The 20740-nt window shown below is 44.2% G+C and overlaps 1 protein-coding gene across 3 annotated transcripts in view; it reads right to left on the reverse strand.

Moving 5' to 3' along the window:
- The window catches only part of rab27b (RAB27B, member RAS oncogene family), a 223055-nt gene that overhangs the window by 20497 nt on the left and 181818 nt on the right, over window positions 1-20740 (reverse strand). For all 3 annotated transcript variants that reach the window (XM_041188035.1, XM_041188019.1, XM_041188026.1), the window contains exons 2-3: window positions 10643-10814; window positions 3482-3561 (exon numbers count right to left, since the gene is read on the reverse strand). In XM_041188035.1, coding sequence (XP_041043969.1) covers window positions 3482-3561; window positions 10643-10795 — 233 coding nt within the window. In that variant the 5' untranslated portion in view covers window positions 10796-10814. The remainder of the gene's footprint in view (window positions 1-3481; window positions 3562-10642; window positions 10815-20740) is intronic.

Raw genomic sequence — 20740 nt, forward strand, 5'->3', positions numbered from 1 at the left:
CCAAGAGGACTAGCAACACATTTCCAAGCTTATTCTACTCTAAGTACCCAGAAAGGCATGAGTGCAGATGGTTGGGTGACCCTTTCTTTCCTGTGGGCAAATGCCTGTGTACACAGGGTAAGAACATAGAAGGAAAGGACGGGAGATAGTACTAGATGAATAGTTCATTTAGAAAAACTAGCAAGAGTTGAATGTTCTTCTCTTGTACTAATAAATTCTATGAAACCTTTGTGGGGAATCACAGACATATATCTGGGCCCTCCTTTGCCATTATCCTGCCTCCATAACTATCAAAACATATGTATACCTACAATGCTAAGCTTTGCTTTTTTATAAAGGCAGAGTAAGCAGCTCAGTATAATGATCATGCATCATGCATGGTACTGAGCCTTACAGTCATAGTTTCAATTCCAGGAATGCACAACATTAGCTGATCTCAGCAGTGTGGTAGTAAGGACAAATCAAGTAACATTCTTGCCACACAAGTGCCAGGCAATGACCATCTCCAACAAGAGAGAATCTAACTAAAGCCCCTTGATGTTCAATGGCATTACCATAACTGAATCCCCCACTATCAACATCCAGGGGTTACCACTGACAAGAAACTGAACTGGTCTAGCCATATAAATACTGTGGACAGGTCAGAGGCTGGGAATCCTGTGGCAAGGAACTCACCTTCTGACACCCCAAAGCCTGTCCACCATCTACAATGCACAAGTCAGGAGTGTGATGGAATATTCTCCACTTGCCTGGGGGAGTGCAGCTCCAACAATACTCAAGAAGTTCAACACCATCCAGTGCAAAGCAGCCCACTTGATTGGCACCCCATCCACAAACATTCACTCCCTCCACCATCAACGCACAGTGGCAGCAGTGTACACCATCTACAAGATGTATTGCTGGAATTCAGCAAGGCTCCTTAGGCAGCACCTTCCAAACCCACTACCACTATCTTTTAGAAGGACAAGGGCAGCAGATACATGGGAACACCACCACCTGCAAGTACCCTACCAAGCCTCTCACTATCCTGACGTGGCAAATATTGCCGCTCCTTCACTGTCGCTGGATCAAAATCCTGGAACGTTTTGGGGGCGGGGGGGGGATATTGAGAATGTGGGGCGGGGGGACATGCTAGATTAGAAGTCATGCTCACCATCCCCAGAAAGAGTGCGAAGGCTGCTGGAAGCGATCTGGGTAGGAGGACTGCCTCTGTGGTGAAGTAATTTTAAAAATGAACAAATCAAAAGCCTGCCAACCCTCACCACCCAAACAGTACGCTAGCCCCATCCATACCAGCCCATTACACCTCATTCCCCCAACCACCCCCATGGCTCCCTATATCTCCATGCCACCCTATACCCCTCTACCCATTTCCCATGGACCATCATACATCCTATGCCAACCCATGCCCCTCATACATCCCCATGGCCCTTTATAGCCCCTGTGCCAACTCATGCCAACCCACTCACTATCGTTTGCTCTTACCTACTCCATGCCAACTGACCAAACATCCACCATGGACAAACCTCAGGAGCCATGCTGACATAAAATAACTTGACATGTCTATGGATGGGATCATTTAAAAATAAACTCCCATTGATAAAAAAACAATATATTGAAGTTCCTTCAAATAATCTCTTTTAAACAAACTTTTCTATTCTATAACCACTTGGAGCTGTAACTCAAACTGCTCACTTAACAGTCATCCCACTGCGATAATGTTTGGTTGTAAAATCAGTTATGCAGCACAATTCTTATAATATGACAGACCTCAGGCTTATGTCAACAGACAGAGTGAAATATCAAGCACTAATTTTTTTTAAATTCCATTGTTTTTAAATTTAAAACCCAGCAGAGTTAAATCCCTTGACAGCTTCAACAGTTACAATGAGTTTTGACAGTTTCTTGACAGCTTGGTCAGTTCTTTGACAGTGGACTGAATGGCCTCCTTCTGCATTGTAACAATTCTATGATTCTGTAATTCTGTGACAGCTTGGACAGTTCTAATGAATGTGTGCACTTTTTATGCACAATCATGTCTACTCTTAATAATCCCAAAGGGCACTTGACCTTTCTCAAAGGGTGCTTTACCGCGTCTCTGCCCCCAAAAGTGTCCAGGGACCATATCAAAAGGGATATCTTACCTTTCCAAAAGGGCACCCTGGCTATCCGAACAAATCCACAAGGTCCAGACCTGCTCTTACTTGGTCTAATCTGCACATTTCAGGTTTCAGACACCTACCTCACCAACACACCTACATCACACATGAGTGGGGGCAATTGCTGATCCATATGGACAGCTGCCTCCAGGAATCACGGGTGGGCAATTTAGAACCCATCCCCATTCTCCACTAAGCCCTCCCCCCACCACAATCAAAATAGTGAAGGTTGGGTTCAAGGGGGAACTCCAAGATTTGGGCCTCTGCCAGCATTTTTGCAACTAGTAAGAGCCTCTCCATCTGTGGGAAAATTCAGGCCAATGTTTTTGCACTTATAGCTATCTTCCTCTGGGTGATGAATGCCTTCCAGAAGTCAGGACTAGGGGTCCTCCAGGAGAATGTCAATATCTGGGCAGAGGACTTATCTCACACAAAAAGAAGACTTGAAGGAGGGAAACCAGAAGTTTGCAAATTAAAATGAATGATAAAGCATCGAAGCAAAATAAATATATGTTTAGATCTCACTTAAAATAAATGAATTATTTAAATCTGATGGATATTTTGAATATGTTTTTGTAATGAGAGCAACGACTTTACAGGATCTGATTGGCAGCACTGAAAGCATTGGCTCAAGCATTTATAATGCTTTGAAGCAGTCCTTGGCACATTTGCACATAGATGATTTAAAAGCACACAGAAGAAGAGCGGATGGGAACATCATGCTAAATGTTTATTAACAGTTACAAACCAATAAAACATATTTGAAATCTAGCCATATTCACTTAACGAACAGACTAAATATGTACAAAAGCAAAATATGAAAATCTGAAACGGAAAGAGAAAACACTAAAAGTACAGGCAATATGTGGAGCGAAAAATAATTAACGTTTCAGGTCAATGACCTTTCATCAGGCCTGCTGAGCACTTCCAGACTAACTACGTGTTTTTATAAATCATGTTACTGATCTAGACCTTGCAATCAAGGGAACCATTTAAAATCTTCTGACGACACTAAATGTAGGGGTTAAATTCGCTACGGCCACACACTGCCCTAGAGAGGCAGGAATCAAATTGAAATCAGAAATTCCATCAAGATCCCTCTGGCAGTTAAAATCTTTCTCTTAAAACAGAATCTGTTTCCCCTCCCTCCAAATAAAAACATCACTTGCTGAATAATTTATTTCAAAAAGCCAGTGTTTTTTTAAGTAGAATATAATGAGACCAACAGGGGAAAATTAAGTCAATCATTGTTTAATATACAAAAAAACCCTGCATTAACTATCATTGACTGTTAATTAACAGTATATATATATATTTATTACCTTTCCTGCCCAGCTGTATCCCATAGTTGGAGATGAATTTTAAAAGGATTTTTACCATTTGCGCCTCCAACATGATGCACCTAAAAAATAAATAAAATCAGGTTAGCAATCTTGCCTGTCAAAGATGGCTTGCTGCAGGAAAGTAGGCATTCATGCCTTTGGCTCAAATAATATTAGTAGGTTTATTAGATCCATTAATTACACATAGCAGAACTCAGGTTTTGCAGTAGGAGTCAGTAGCACCAGGGGGTGGATTTCCTATAGCTACTTGCTCCATTTACACTGGAAAACAGGGCTATTAACACCATAGGTGCAGAAAAATATTCTGGACCGCTGCGGGTTCCAATACGCACCACCAGCCCCCAGCCCATAGTCTTGAGATTGTCCCTCCCCGCACACCAGGTTGGCCAATTTGGCTCATTTCCTGCCCTTCCCCACCAGCAAACCGTTTCAGGGTGCCCCTTTAGCATAGGCAGCCTACGGGTGCATTCTAATAAGATATGACAAACTGGGATGGTTCAGGTTTCTAGCTACAGTGATGGGGTTCATGACAGGATCATAACAACGCCCAACAGATTACAGCAACAAAACAAAATCAGTACCCATTAGATTCTAATCCATGAGGCAACATTTTATTTAGAGATTTGTAAAACCTTCTGCCCCTCTTCCAGATATTTCTGCTCTAACAGGCTGAAAAACAGATCATAAAATTATATTCTTCTTTCATTTTTCAAATGGCTCAACGCCATCCAGGATAAAATAGTCTGTTTGATTGGCATCCCATCCACCAACTTAAACATTGACTCCCTCCATCCCCAATGCACAGTGGCAGCAGTGTGTACCAACTACAAGATGCACTGCAGGAATTCACCAAAGTTACTTCGCCAGCACCTTCCAAACCTGCAAACTCTACCACCTAGAAGAATAAGGGCAGCAGATAGATAGGAACACCGCCACCTGCAAGTTCCCCTCCAAGCCACTCACCATCCTGACTTGGAAATATATCACCATTCCTTCACTGTCATTGGGTCAAAATCCTGGAACTCCCTCCCTAACAGCACCGTGGGTGTACCTACGCCACAGGGACTGCGGCGGTTCAAGAAGGCAGCTCACCACCACCTTCCCAAGGGCAACTGGGGATGGGCAATAAATGTTGACCTAGCCAATGACACCACATCCCGTGAATAAATTAGAAAAAAAATTGCAAGAAAGCAGGTTTATCATTGGGAAAATCATGGCAACCTTTGACTGTATCTTCAGTACCAAGAGACAAGAGGGGAAAATACTTTCATAACAAAATATACTTCACTCTCCTCTTTATTTCATGTTAAATAGTACTTTATAAAATGTAATATTTTACCAGGGATATCCTCAGGTTTCTTTATGGTAACATGGAGACCTGTTATTATTGTCTATCCACTGGTGAGTTGATGGAGCAATGGCGAACTGTCACATGCAAAATATTAGACATGGGCACTCTGCACTGGCAGCAATGTTGATCAGGAATCACACAAGCCACAGAAAGTTGTGTTGATATGTGTATATTTTTATATTTGTGTTTATGTACATATTCTGTGTAGGTAAGGGTAAAGCTGTGTCTATGTGCGTCCAGGGTTAGTCAAAGGCAAGGTTGTTGGAGCCAGATTGTCTGTAGAAAGTAAGAGGTAAGAGATTAAAGGTGTTATCTTACATTTGTAATGTTGCCTTATGGTGGGTTTTAACTTACAAGTAAACATGGTAGATTTGAAATGAGCATTTGTGGATAAATGCGGCCAGCCCAAATGAGCATCAAATGATGCACGTGCTTTGGTCAGCAGGTGTGCCCGGGAGTTGGCAGCGCACCCGTTGACAATTAACAGGCCTAATAAGGCCAAAAATGTACCAACTGAATTAAATTTTTCGCTCATCCCACAGGCAGGATGAGGTTTCCAACATTAAAAATTAAATAAAGCTTTTAACATTTCATTAATAACATGTCTCTGCTCATGTGGCAGAGTCATATGAGGGGGCATTTTTTTTAACATTTTAAAATTCTTTATTTTTAATTTTTAAAATCTTCATCTTCCTGAGGCAGCTCTGTGCCTCAAGGAGCTTTTCCTGCGCACACTCGCATGCATGCGCCAAGTTCCCTGCTCGCCCTCCTCCACCCCCCACCACCCACACCAGCAACACCACCCCCCCCCCCCCCCAACCCCATGCACACGGGCAGCGCTGCAGCACGCATTTCATGCTGGGCAGGCCTCAATTGGCCTGATTGCAGGTGGCGACCACTCCCGCTTGCCCCTGCTGACCCTGTCCGATGAAGGCAAAGTTCTGTCCTTGCATTCTAAAGGAGATATGTGAGTAAACAGGAACGGGCATTTTAAACTTAATTGAACCAAAACAGAGAGGAAATAGGAACGTGAAAGGTTTAATATTTGGGAAACACAGTTTTCAAAGAGATATTTGAAGACAATAGAAGACTAAGATGAAAGGGATGGAAAGGGTATTTATGACAACAGGGTTTCAGCTGTAGTGAGTTGCTATGGGGAATGTCCCACTGAAAGCCAATTCCTGTGTGTCTGGAATGTGCTGGAAAAGCTGTGAAAGTCTTTTAATTGAAGAAATGCAGCTCAACTTTTGGGCCAGCAGAATATTTGTCCTGAGGAACAGTTTGTTTCAAATTTCCCTGTGGAAAAACCACATCAGTGTGGAGTTATTCTGGGAAGTCATGGATTGCACTTCTGTTTAAAAAATGAAAGCAATTCCTCGGTTTGGGTAATATTTCCTAGATTTTATGGTTAAGGATCTATAAGAGCTGTTGCCAAAAAGATAGTTTTATTGTGTACCTTTGATAATGCTTTTTGGGGTGTGTTTTGTAAGATTTTTCTAAGTTCTTATCTTTTATCTCGTGTGCTTAAGTTTTTTTCTCTTTTAATAAACATTTTAATTCTTCAAATTTTAAAAACGTTATCACTGGAGTCCTGTGCTTTTGAGTTCAGTAGCTTTCCCTCTTCGTTTCTACAATACAAAAAAAAATTACGATCGGATGAGACAGATTTGGACCTGATATCTGGTTTGTTCAGCACTACCATCAGCTACGGTCAAAACAAAGTCAATGGCAGCTGGATGTTTGCCAGTTTAGGAATTCCAACATCCACTAGACTTAGTTCAAGTTGCTGATACAGAGGATTCCCCAGGAAGTTGCTTCCTTGTAGATCCAGAACGGATCTCAGTTTAACAACTCTCTGGCAGAGAGGAAACTCAAGGCTGGAGGATCTTCACTGATCCAAAAATGTCAAAATGAAATCATCTCCCACCAGGTGACAGAGTTTTGTTTAAACTCTGAACATTATATTAATTGGGCAGAAAGAGAAGAGGCACTTTCTATTGGAAACACTGCCCTAGTTATCCTTCCTTAATTTCCTTCGCGAGAAGAAAAAGTTTTACTTAAATGCTTGATTAATGTTCATTGCTGGGTTAAACTAGGCATACTAAGGCACCATCTGCAGCACGGGGGGATTTGTCGTGGGCAGTATCAATATGTTACTCATCGCACATCAAGATTAGGATAGAATTAAATACATCATGGCCATGATTTTCCAGTCGGCGAGCGGGGGGGACAGAGCCCGCTCGCCGACGCGTTAAATGACGCGGGATGACGTCAGGCGAAACTCCCAACGTCACTCCACCTCATTTCAATTTTCAGATTGGCAGGGGCGCAGCCAAATCAGCTGTGCACCCGTCGACCTGTCAACTGCCTATTGAGGTCATTGACAAAGTAATTAAAGTAATTTATGGACCTGCCCATCCAACCTTAAGGTTGGCGGGCAGGCCGGGAGCCCTAGCGGGCATTGGAAAAAGCAAGAAACCTCATCCACGGGTGGCGTCAGGTTTCATGTAGGTTTTTTAAAATTTAATAAAAATGTAACTAAAAGTGATGGACATGTCCCAACTCATGTGACAATGTCACATGAGGGGACATGTCAGGGAATTTTTTTTGTTTTTAAGATTTTTTCATTGTGGAGCCAATGTCCCTGAGCAGCACTTAGTCTCAGGGAGATGAGTGCGTTCCTTTGTGCGCATGCGCGAAAGAGTGCACTCTCGGCTCAGGGAATCCCCCCCTCCCACAGGGAGCGCTTAGCGTTTCCTTGCGGACGTCACCCTGGGCGGGCATTAATTGGCCTGCTCATGTAAAATGGTGGCATGCCCCCGATTGGGGGCGCCGATCAGAGGTGCGCCCGCTCCTGAACTTCTCCCCGACAGAGGGAAAGTTCTGCCCCATGACACTGTCTTTTAGGGAGTTCTGGGACTGAAAAGCATCCCACTTTGCATCAGTTTTTTTTATTCTTTCATGGGATGTGGGTGTCGTAGGCAAATACAACATTTGTTACCCATCCCTAATTGCCCTTGTGAAAGGGATGATACCAGCCGGCGGAGAGTTTTCCCCCTGATTCCCATTAATTCCAGCTTTGCTAGGGCTCCTTGATGCCACACTCAGTCAAATGTGGCCTTGATGTCAAGGGCAGCCACTCCCACCTCCCCTCTTGAGTTCAGCTCTTTTGTCCATGTTTGGACCAAGGCCAATATTTTAAAATAACAGCAATGAAAATTTTAGGCTACCCTGTCAAAAGAGTCATTGAATGGTTCAGCACAGAAGGTGGCCAATCTGCCCATTGTGTCTATGCTGGTTCTCTGCAAGAGCAACCCAGATAGCCCCACTCCTCCAGGGGATAATCATCTTAGTCAATGCTTAGTCAACAAAATAGATCAGGACAAAGTGTGGTCACTGGTGGAGGGCCGGTAACCATAGTAAAATGATTTAAAATTACTGGCATAAGAACCAGAGGGGAAATGAGAATTATTTTTCTGCAATAAGACTTTGTGATCTTGAAGGGTGGGGAAGCAGATTCAATAGACACTTTCAAAGGGAATTGGATAAATACTTGAAAATAAAATAAAATTGTAGGACTATGGGAGAAGAGCAGGGGAAGAGACTTATTCAAAGAGCCAGCACAGGCACAATGGATTTTTTCAAAATCAAAATCAATCGATGCCAGGGGGCATCGTTGGCTGGACCAGCACTTATTGCCCATCCCTAATTACTCTTGAGAAGGTGGTGGTGAGCTGCCTTCTTGAATAACTGCAGTCCATGTGGTGCAGGTACACGCACAGTGCTGTTAGGGCTTCATGGCCTCCTTTTGTGCTGCATGAATCTATGATTTTCGGTACATATGTAGATTGAGATTTCCTCTCAGTTCAGTAGTTCGTGATCTCCTCTCAACAGAATCACAGAATTGTTACAGTGGAAAAAGAAGACATTCAACCCTTTGTATCTGCACCAGCTCTCTGACTGAGCAATTCACTTGGTGCCATTCTCCCATCTTCTCCCCATTACCCTGCAAATTCTTCCTTTTCCGACAACAGTCTAATTCACTCTTGACTGCCTCGATTGAACCTGCCTCCACTACACTATCAGACAGAGCATTCCAGACATTACCAGCTCACTGCGTGAATTTTTTTTTCTCATGTCGCTTTTGCTTCTTTTAAATCTGTTTCCTCTTGTTCTCAATCCTTTCATGAGTGGGAACAGTTTCTCCCTATCTAATCTGTCCAGGCCCCTCATGATTTTGAATACCTCTATCAAATCTCCTCTCAGCTTTCTTTTCTCAAAGGAAAACAGCCCCAACTTCCCCAGTCTAGCATCACTGAACTTCCTCATCTCTGGAACCATTCTCGTGAATCCTTTCTGCGCTCTCTCTAATGCCTTCACATCTTTCCTAAAGTGTAATGCCCAGAATTGGACACAATACTCCAGCTGAGGCCAAACTAGTGTCCTATACAAGTTCAACATAGCCTCCTTACTCTTTTGTTCTATGCTCTTATTAATAAGGCCTAGGAGACTGTATGCTTTATTAACCGCATTCTCAACCTGTCCTGCAACCTTCATGACTTATGCACATATACACCCATGTCCCTCTGCACCTGCAGCCCTTGTAGAATTGTATCCTTTATTTTATATTGTCTCTCCACGTTCTTCCTGCCAAAATGAATCATTTCACATTTCTCTGCATTGAACTTCACCTGTCTGCTCATTCCACCAACTTGTCTATGTCCTTTTGAAGTTCTACATTATCTTCCTCAGAGGTCACAATGCTTCCAAGTTTCATATCATCTGCAAATTTTGAATTTGTGCCCTGTACACCAAGGTCTAGGTCATTAATGTATATCAGGAAGAGCAAGGGTCCCAACACTGATCCCTGGGGAACTCCATTACAAACTTTCCTCCAGCTCGAAAAACATCCATTCACCACTACTGATATAAAAACAAAAAACTGCGGATGCTGGAAATCCAAAACAAAAACAGAATTACCTGGAAAAACTCAGCAGGTCTGGCAGCATCGGCGGAGAAGAAAAGAGTTGACGTTTCGAGTCCTCATGACCCTTCGACAGAACTCTAAGTTCTGTCGAAGGGTCATGAGGACTCGAAACGTCAACTCTTTTCTTCTCCGCCGATGCTGCCAGACCTGCTGAGTTTTTCCAGGTAATTCTGTTTTTGTTCATTCACCACTACTCTCTGTTTCCTGTCACTCGGCCAGTTTATTATTCATGTTGCTACTGCCCCTTTTATTCCATTAGCTATAACTTTGCTCACAAGTCTGTTGTGCAGCACTGTGTAGAAAGTCTTTTGGAATTCCATAGACACCACATCAAGAACATTTCCCTAAAAAACCCTCTCTGTTAACTTTTCAAAAAACCAAAAATAGTTTCCTCCCAGAAACATGCAGTGGGAAGAATGCAAGGCATTAAGCTACTTAATACACTCTATAATCTCACTCTTCAGAGCATCAATATGCTGCTTTGACTATTACAAACTCACTTTTCGGACTAAATTAGTTGAATTCATCAAGATTCAACTCACAAGAGATTCCCCTAACCCAGAATGGACATTGCAGGAAGAAGAAGTGAAGGACATCTTAAGATAAATAACTGCTGTTGAAAACCCAGACTTTTCCCGACAGCATATCCAAATAATTGACAAATGATGGTCTTTACAAGTAAAATTAAAATAAAATTTTAAAAACTAGTTTAATTCCTTTTGCAGTATTTTACCTCTTTAGTCCATGTTTGTAAATTATTAGACCGCAGCTCAAATGGTTAAAACAGCAGGCAAACACTCACCAGTCTCTTTTCTCGAAAGTCAATTCCCACTGTGGTGACAAACTTGGGGTTGAACTTATTCTCTGTGTATCTGTACAGAAACGTGGTCTTACCGACTCCCGAGTCTCCAAGAGCCAGGAGCTTGATCAGATAATCATAGTCCCCATCAGTCATAGTGCTATTCACGCTGGCGCTGTAAAAAGCAGGTCAGAAAGAGCAGGGCATGAGAACCAAAATCTCACAGTACAAAGTGTAACCATCACTCATGAGATCCTATCCTTATGGCTATTGATAAACAAACATGAAGATTTCAAATGGCCCCAAAGATACACAGCCACTGAATGCTCCTCACCCAGGCAGCTCAAGAGTTTTCATAAAAAAAATATTGATATACATGTGAATCTCAAAATAGATATCAACAGAAAGTGTCTTGTGACCCTTTAGTATTCTTAATCCTTTTGAAGTAGAAGTGCAATTTAATTTAAGCACAAAGCTGGCTTTTAGCTACTGTATAACCTATTACAGCTACCAATGCTGAAACACTTCCTCTCAACTTTTTCCATTATAAATTCTTGTGCTCACATAACTACCTGGTAAATCTCTAATCTCTCACGCTTGGAGGGGGGCTCGGGGGGCGGGGGGGGGGGTTGGTGTGGTGCTGGGGTGGGGGTGTTGGTTTACGGAGCCCACAAGAGTGGGAAATGTGGCATGCAGAATGACTTAATTAGATGGGAAGCAAAATGTTGATTTGCTGACAGAGGATTGAGATGCAGAGATAAAGTCCGTGACATGTTGAGCATTACACTGGCCTGTGGCAGATTTGTACTTGATATTTGCATATAATAAATATTCATTACTGTAAAACAGCTTTAATAATGTCCTATCCTTAGGTAAAGTCAACAACACACAAGAATCTCATGGCACCCGGTTTATGATTGTTTGAAAGTGGCATGCACCACTGTTTGAAGATGGCTTTGTGCAGTTGTGTGTAAGGTCAGCAGTTTTCCTTGTTTAACTCTACGGCACAAGGGAGGGGAGCAGGAGAATGGACTCTTGCATAGAGGCTCGGGACCAGAAAGAGTGAGTCAGTGTTGAGGGGGTTTGTGCAATGGAGCCAGGGACATGGTAGAGTGGAAGAAGTATCCAGGGGAGGACAAAGGATGGAGTTGGGGAATTTGGAGTGAAGTGGGAAGGGCCTAAAACCTTGGGTGTGGTGGGGGGAGGGGTGGTGGGGACAGTCAATCAAGGTAAGAAAATAAGGACCTTAAAGGGCAGTGTCACTACTGTCCAAATGTATGTCCATCTCAGGATGTTGGATGGCAGAGTCCTTACAGGGCTTTGAGTTCACCTGCGACCTTTCAATTACCCCCACTGAGAATGATTTCGGACAATGTCCTTTACAATGCATAGAAGGGAGGGCCAGCTAAGCCTGCAAGTTCAGTCATGTCCCACAGAATGGTAAGTATAACACTGGACACTAACATGAGCATTCAATAAAGATTGAACAAAAATCACAAAATTGTTTCTTTCGCTTTAAAGGAAAAACCCCTAACTCCCCCGTAATTATCAATGTATACCAACCGTGAGGCGTACCAGTACATTTAGCTCTCTGACTAATAAGCCTGTCTCAAAAAATAACAATGGTGCACACATGAATAAAGTAGAACCAATGTAATGTAAAATATTTTCTGTAGTATAAGGGGTTAATTCTAACTGTATGAAATGCTAAGAGACACAGTGTATATTATCACAGGAAGTGATACAATGTCAGATGGTCCTGCTCTCTCTTGTTGACCTCATGGTAAGATGAAGCCACAGTAAGATGTTGCTTACCTCAGCAGACTCCGTGAATGTTTTGTGTCACCACACCAAGGCCCAGAATGTTACATTTTCAAGTGAAATTTAATTTGATAAACATGCCAACATTGTGCTCTGAAGTGTTAGGTTAATAGCCATGTAGTTGACTAGGAGATACTTTTATAGCCCACCCGTATCTGCTGCATTGGCAGCTGATGGTGGATTTCACCAATCAAAAGCTTCCCACTGCTAAGTCACATGTGTTTTCCATACATGCCACTGGCACTTAGAATTTTAATTATAATCACTTGGGAAATGGCAAAAAAGGGAGAAAGTGCAAGTGGCATGCAGTTCCGGTTACAATGTCATGTTACGATCCTAGCTGATGCTAATACCGGACAAGTCAGGTCTCAAAGTGAAACCTGGTTCATAGATCCTAATCTTCCTTTTTTTGGAAGTTGTGGAGCCAAGTTACTAAACAGATTCACAGAAGTCTGCTGATCAACTTTTAACACAAAGAATAAAATATTTATTAAGCAAGAAAAATAAACTATATTACACCAGACAAAAAGGTTGGAAAGATCTCAATACAAGCACAAGAAAATGATTAAAATATTCACAATTCCTCCATCCCAGCTATATTTTTACAGGTGTATACAGATTTGGAAAGACAAAACAATTTACCATATCTGTCTTATATTCTAATATTCTGGGTAAATATGCAGTACATGTGAGCAAACTGGTGAACTGTGGTCAGACATACTACACTCCAAAGTAAATGACGGATGCAACCAAAGTAGATTCAATGGATTTCTCAACAACCCTGGTGGGCCAACCGGTCTCACTGAAACTCTATCTTTCTCATGAGGGTTTCCATCTCCATTCTTGAAGATGTCACCTTGGAGTTCTCTCCAAATTCACTCCCACTTGGATGGCTTCAACAAGAATCCACTTCCAGGGTTTCAACCTCGCCTTCCAAGATTCCTTTCCCCTGGATCTCTGAGTACATTGACACTTCAGCTTCCAAGCACACTTTCAGATCTTTGGTCATGCCAAGCAGAATATCACTGCTCCACAAGGGTACTTTTGCCCTTACGGCCTGCAGCACAGAGTCACCAACCTTTGGCTGTCCTCATGGATTTGCTGGGCTTCTCTCAAGTACACCTTTCTTCAAGTCTGCACCCTGCAGTTCTTTCTTTAACTTGGAGCCTTTTTCCCTGCTCCTGTCATTTATCTTGACTCAATGGATCTATCCCTGATCCCTGTTTTTGTCCCTGCCTGGAACTTTGTTCTGGGACCTCTTTCTTTCCCATTCCCTGGTTTGGGACCTTCTTTTTGATTTGGCACCTTCTCCATGACCTCCTCCCCTTGGGACACACACTCTGGAATGGCCCTCTGGTTCCAGGTCACCTGACCTGCTTTTCATGCCATTTACTCCTCGTTTCTCTTGCACAGACACGCAGGGCCGGTTCCCGGCATAAGCATGTAAAAAGACTAGATGCATGTGTGTGGCCCTTTCCCAACTGACACACCCACAGGAGGTCCGAAGCCCACTGGGAACTGGAGTTCCTGGCCTCCAAACCCCCAAACTCAACTTAAGGTAAGATTTTTCTTGAGTTTCATCACAGTTGGGAATGGCACACTGTTGACAAAATCCTCCCCATCATGATTAGATCCCCTCACCAGTGAAGGTGTAGTGCCTCAGTTTTGCAAAATGACTTTTAATTACAACTGCATGGTCTAGTTCAGTTATCACCAGCCCTCTGGCCCTGCTTGACTTGCAGAATACATTCCCTAGTTTTAACTTGACATTCCTATTGAGACTGGGGCACATTTAAGCCTGATTCAAGCCTTGCTTGATGTTATATTTCATTGCTGACGAAAACTGAGCTGGGTGTAAATGGAACATCTGACCCAAACATGTCCTGCTGTCTCCAGGCACAGTAGGTTAAAATCAGGGTTTTATACTTGACTCCCTGTGTGTACATCATTAGACATTGACTTATCTTCTAAGGAAAGTAAAAAAAAATAAGAAAAGAATGCAGATTGCCACACTTGATCTTTTGCACATATTTTTGTTTAAACAATAAATGTTGATGGAGGAATAGTTGAAACTTTTAGGGCGGAATTTAATAAGAGGCATGGGGGTCCTGGTGGAGGAATCAGAAGTAGGCACCACTTTCTCTTGTGTGTCAGGATCCGGCACACACGCAATTCAGATTAGAATTTAAAGGGCAGGCAGTGGGCACAGGAGACACGTGTGGTTACATGGTGGGGGGTGAGTATTCATTGGTCGATCCTGCCATCAGGTGACAATTCAGCAGGTACCAGCGGGCTATAACAGAGCTGCCTGCATAAACAGGGAGGTTCTGTATCATGGCCACAACTTTCCTGTCTACCTCCATTTTATTTGTACTTTGTTCCACTACTTGTTTCAAGCCTTCATCACTCTCACACACCCTCAAACTTCTCCTCCATTACCACCCCACCCCCACATTTATTTATTTTTCCTGCCCCCTGCACCCCATCCATTGCATTTCCACAACTCTTTCAATAAAGACGTGACAGATGAGCTGAGTAACCAGCAGCAGAAATTCATGTCCTATCTCTCTTCACTTAGAAGCATTGAGTATTTCATTGGCTGAAGTGCTGAACAAGGTGTCAGCAGAGGTCATGCAGCACCACTGGCAAGGGACAACTGCACGTGTGGCACTTGTGGCAGACTTTGTCTTTTCAGAATTAGTTTGTTCAGCCATCACCAAAGCTCTGAGGCTGCGTTCTCATCATCTCTCACAAGCAGAAGGATGCCAACTATTTGGCTTCGGAAAACAAAATATATGGGGCAGAGTTTTGCCCTCGCTGGGCAGGTTTGGCCAGGGCAGGCGGGAGCGGTTAGAAGCCAACTGCCGTCCTCAATCGGGGCTGGAATTCTGTGGTCTGCTGGGTCCAATGGTGACCCGGTGGCCAGTTCAAAAACAGCACAGGCAGCCCCAGGGAGGCTGCCCGCTTCGGACTTGCAGCAGCGACATGACTGCAAACGAGGATGCAGAGACCAAGCAGGAAGTGAGGTCGGCTGGGCACTCAGCACCCCCCGTTTTCAGATGAGTGCCTTGCCGGAGGCGGTGGCTACCAGAAGGGACACCCTTTTCCGCAGTGATGGGAGAAGGAGGCTACTGCACCTCACAAAGAGGGCATGGGAGGAGGTGGCAGCCCGGGTGAACAGCCACGACATGGTGCGGCGCACCTGGGTGCAGCACCAGAAGCACTTCAATGACCTGCTGTGTTCAGGAAGGGTGAGTACTGTGTTGGCAGTGGTCAATGCATTGAATTGTTTTGGGCTGGCTGTCCCCCTGTGGAGCTCAGGGGTATTAGAGTCTGAGTGCCAACTGTCAATCACACTGGAGCTGGCCAAGGGACTGAGCCCTGGCTGCTTTGACTGAGTGCCTTGCGGCTCGAGGGCCATGACTTGGATGTGCCCTGCAAGGTGTTCCTCAGCTGGGGTTGGTCAGGCTGCAATGTCGCTGCAGGTAGAGAGTGGACTAATCAATGTTCCTCTGTCTTTCCAGGAGAAAACATCCCTTGTAATATTGAGAGGCCGCAGACTGGCAGAGGACTTCCACACTTCCTCACCCTCTCCCAGTATGAGCAGGAGGCCTTGAAGCTTGAGAGGCGCCATGCAGCTCAATCAACCGGCTGCGGTGATGCTGGGGTGTCAGACCTCAGACTACAAAACTATACCCAAGGTGAGTATTAACCCGTCCCCATCCTGGCAAAGCATTATCAGGGCTGTGTGAGCTCCCAAAGCACTGCTGACAAATTTTAGCATTTATATAGGGACACTGGCTGCAGGTTAACAGGGAGTGAAAGAAGAGGCATGGCATCAGTTCCAATTATCGATAAAGCACTTGCCCCTCTATCGGATTCCCAGCCTACCCTCTCTGGCAGGTACCTGAAATCCACCCTTTGTGTCAAGGCTGCTGACCATTGGCAGTATAACAAGGTGAGCACCCCACATGTCAGCAACACTTCTGTCAGGGTCAAAGTCCAATAACTCTTCACAATGTCTCCTCAGGCTCATTATTCACTAAACTGTGAAACCTCCTGCTTCCCTCAGAATTTCCTTTCCCCTACAGTTTACAGTTGTTTAAAGCATAAGCTTGTTTTCACTATCCAGTATTTCTTGATTTATCTTATCAGCGCTCAAACTACTTTTCCAACCTTGGTTATGTCTGCTACACTGAACATTAACTCTTCGCCTGGAGCATGAACATTAATGACTCGAGCCATGCATTAGTTAGTAATTAACTTAACAACTACTGATCACGGTATTAGCAGACAAACACTTAACATATTCATTTTGAAATTCTGTAACTTAATGCAGGTATTAATCCATTAAGCATTTGTCCACTAATATCAGTGATGTTCTGGATTCTTATTTGTCCCCTGTGGAGACGGTAAATCAAAATAACCAAATTTACCTAATGACCTCCAAATGAAGAAATTACCAAAAAGACTGCAGCGCACTGAGGTGAGAGTTTTTCAAACATTCTTGTGCAGTCTCATCACTGATGGAAGCCTCCAGACTGGATTCCTCATTGATCATTGAAAGACGATGGAACCGTGATACAGATGTCCATGGTCTCACCAAGGTGCCTGGCATACACAGGGACAGTGTCATGACTTAAACTATGACATATCCTTCTTCTCCCTTAGATCTGCCACCAAGCAGCCAAGCGCAGGACCTGTAGGACCTTGACCCCGGAGGACAACTATGCTCCCCAAGTACTTGCATCATGCCCATTCTCTGAAGCAGGCACTAGCGCAGATACCAGCACCTTGGTGGGCATTAGTTCGGCGGCTAGTATCTTCGTGCACATTGGTGAGGGCACTTCACACTCGCTTGAGGTGCAGGCGGAGGCAGAGAGTGCCCAGGGTGCTGGCAGTCAGAGGACTGCTGGAGACCAGGACGATGCTCAGTCAAAGGCTGATGATGAGCCTCTGGAGTTCTCCAAGAGGCAGCCTTTGCTGGATGTTCAGTGGGGTGATCTGGTGGAGATATATGAGGGAATGCGTGCAATGGTGACCATTGTGGAGGAGTCCCTGCAGAGCACAACCACTGCATTGACCCTCATGGCTGAGCACAATGCCTCCTCCATGGAGAATGGCGACTCTCATGGAGAGGCTGCTCCAGGAACAGAATGAGGAGTTCCTGGGGTCACGCTCAGACCTGCCAGCCCTCAGACAGGCAATAACCTCAGCTGTTCAGTCTCCATGTATGAGATGGACGACGCACCCAGTGTCCCAGCTAGGTGTCCATCCATTAATGGTGAGCAGGGAGGTCCAATGCGACCTCACATTGGCACACAAGCTGCTTGTCGTCTCTGCAGGTTCCTCTCAGGGCGCTCTGGATGATGGTAGCAGCTCCTCTGCCCCTCTACCAGTGACCATGGCATCTGAAGAGGCTGTGGCAACTGGGGGGGGGGTGCCAGCCATGGAACTGGCTGCTCCCTCCCAGGCAGGGCCAGCACAGACTCCATTGGCCAGAGGATGACCGCCAAGGTCATCAAGGCCAACAGAGTCAGCAGGCTGTCTCCAATGCCGGTGCCAGCAAGGGGGGAGCACCAAGATGTAGCACCCGTAAACATAAGTTTAAAGCGATCTTTTGTTCCCCCAAATTGTTTTTCTCTTTTTAATAGTGTGACTACCAACACCGGATATTGTTCTGTTCAATGCTATGTGAGTTTCAATATTAAATTACATTTGCTTTTGTGTTATTGGTCTGAGTATGCTTCATTTGTTTTGTAGGTGCACGGTAGGCCAGTAATGCTGGATATGGGTGGCTCGAAATTTTATTGCACAGGCACTGAGCATATCTTGGGGGCCAAGGAAAGGGTCATTTCTATGATCCAGGATGGAGGCAGCAGCCCTGGCATGAGGTGGTAGCTCTTATTTGTCAGCCGGAAGGACCATTGGATCAAGGCATCCCTGGTATCCCTGCATCTCTGGAGGTTCCAGTGGTCTGGCTCCATGCCCTCAGCGTTCTCCTCACCATGCTCCTCTTCTGACTCACCACTGGACTCATCATCGGAGGCCTGTGCAGCTGCCTCAAGATCTTCTCCCTCCACAGGGTCTCCCTTTTGCCAGTGCCAGATTGTGGAAGATGCAACATGCAACCACTATCAGTGACACTATCAGTGACAGGCAATGTTAAATCGCCATCAATTGGGCTGTCAAGTGTTTTAACTGGCCTCTTAGTTAATGACGGGCGCAGCTCCCACTCCTGCGCATGCCTGCCGAGCGAAATATCATGTAAGTGCGTGATGATGTCGGGACGCTTGCCCAACATTATTTTATGCTCATTCAGGTCGAGCGCACGCCCGCCTGACGAGTGAAAAATACTGCTCATGCAAAGTATTAAATTTAAAATTTTTAAAAAACGCATACAGAGTCAGCATAGGATTATTGAGACTCAGCATTAACTTGGCTGTGCTAGCTTTAGTCCCTTTTTAGGGAAGAGTGTCGCAATGTCGGTCTTGGTGCTCCCGTTAGGTGTGCCTCTAGGAAAGTATTTGTTCTACCCATTTCCCCATCTAAGTGTATGTGCAAGTGACAAGTTCAAAGCTAATGGCAGGGCTTTCACTGTGCAGCACCTTACAGCTCCAATTACATAGGTATGTGAAACATGAGTGTACACTTACATGTGTGTTTACTTTAATTAAAGCAAGCTACAGCTTTACATCTGTTTAATTAACAATTCTCGGCTAAACATTTCACTAATACAATAGGTTGAGCGCACTAAGAGAAAACAAACCTCAGAAATTATCCTACTTTCAATTTTCACTGCTGTGGGTACGGGAGTTTATTTTCAGAAACACTCTTCAACAAATGTGCTATTTATTTTGAATTTGCCTGGCTCCCTAGATCTATCTGTGAGAAACAGGGACGCACTGATTTTACAAAAGTATCTGAAAATTTACGTGGAGGCCTGTCACTACTAATAGATCACCTCTACCTCAGAGCCTGGAAGCAGAAGTTCCTCTCAGAGTAAATATAAAATGATATTCCATAGTACAAAAAGATAAAAGTAAAAGCCGTGTTCCCTTGTCAACAGCTTCTGCACCACACAGTGAAAAGGTGTATTTCATTTCATAAATTCTAACTAAATGCACAGACCTTAATTTACTCTTACTACAATAAGGACCACACATGCAATAGTGAAGGTGATAAGTTGATACAGTACAAGGGATAGTGAGTTCCTTTGTAAGGACAGGTTTTACAATCCTACCCAACAGTAGGAGTAGGAAAGTACAATGATGGTGGCATCATTTGTAATTATATACAAGGTATGAATTAAAAAATACTTAAAGAGCAGCAGAAAAGATGGAACCACTGTAGAAACAGGATATTTGGTCAAACAGGTTCATGCCAGTGCTAATAATCCACATGAGCATCCTCTGACGCCACTTCTTTTAACCGTGGTAATGTATTTTACTATCCCTCTCTGCCTCGCTTTAACAAGTTTCACATTCTAACTGCTCCCTGCATAAAGAGGTTTCTCCTGAATGTTCTAATGGATTCATTAGTGATTATCTTATATTTATGGCTGTTAAAGAATTTTAAAAATGTCCAGTCCTTAACCCAACTGATGAAGAACTTTAATCTTTGCCAAGAGAAGGGAGGTACAATTAGACACGAATTGCAGAAAAAAAAATAATGTGGCTAAACTCGAGACTGCATGCTGCGTGCCAAAGTCTTGTCCTCAATATTTCAGATGGCAGAGTTTCCCCTCCCGCCACCCGAGGAGTCAGCGGTAACACACATCACTGTGACTGCAGTACATTCAATTCAGAGGATGTACTGCACTTGCCAAGGTTACTTCAAAACATCTTCCTTCCCTGTAACCTCTACCGCCTAGAAGGACAAGAACAGCAATGTGCTGGGAACACCAGCATCTCCAAGGGCAGGATTTTCGGGTTGGCGGGTGGCTGCAATCGGCAGGCCTGGGAGCGGCCAATTAACGGCCAGCCAGCATGAAAGATGTGCTGAGGGGTTCAGGGCTGCTGGGGTGGGGGCAAGAGGAGGGGAGCACGGAATGAAACTACCCTGAAGGCAGAGAGCTGCCTCAGGGAGCTGAAGAATTTAAATTCAATAAAAACAGATTTTAAAATCCGGACAAAATGCCCATGCACCAGAACGAATCACCTAAACAACTGGATGCTGAAATTTGTGAACAAACGTTTTTTATCTTTTCTTATATTAATGACAGAAACCTCATCTCGCCTTCACCTTGAAGCATTGCAGTCTTGACGTCAGCAGTCTGGC

This window comes from Carcharodon carcharias, chromosome 1 (genome assembly GCF_017639515.1).
Source record: "Carcharodon carcharias isolate sCarCar2 chromosome 1, sCarCar2.pri, whole genome shotgun sequence".
Taxonomy (NCBI): domain Eukaryota; kingdom Metazoa; phylum Chordata; class Chondrichthyes; order Lamniformes; family Lamnidae; genus Carcharodon; species Carcharodon carcharias.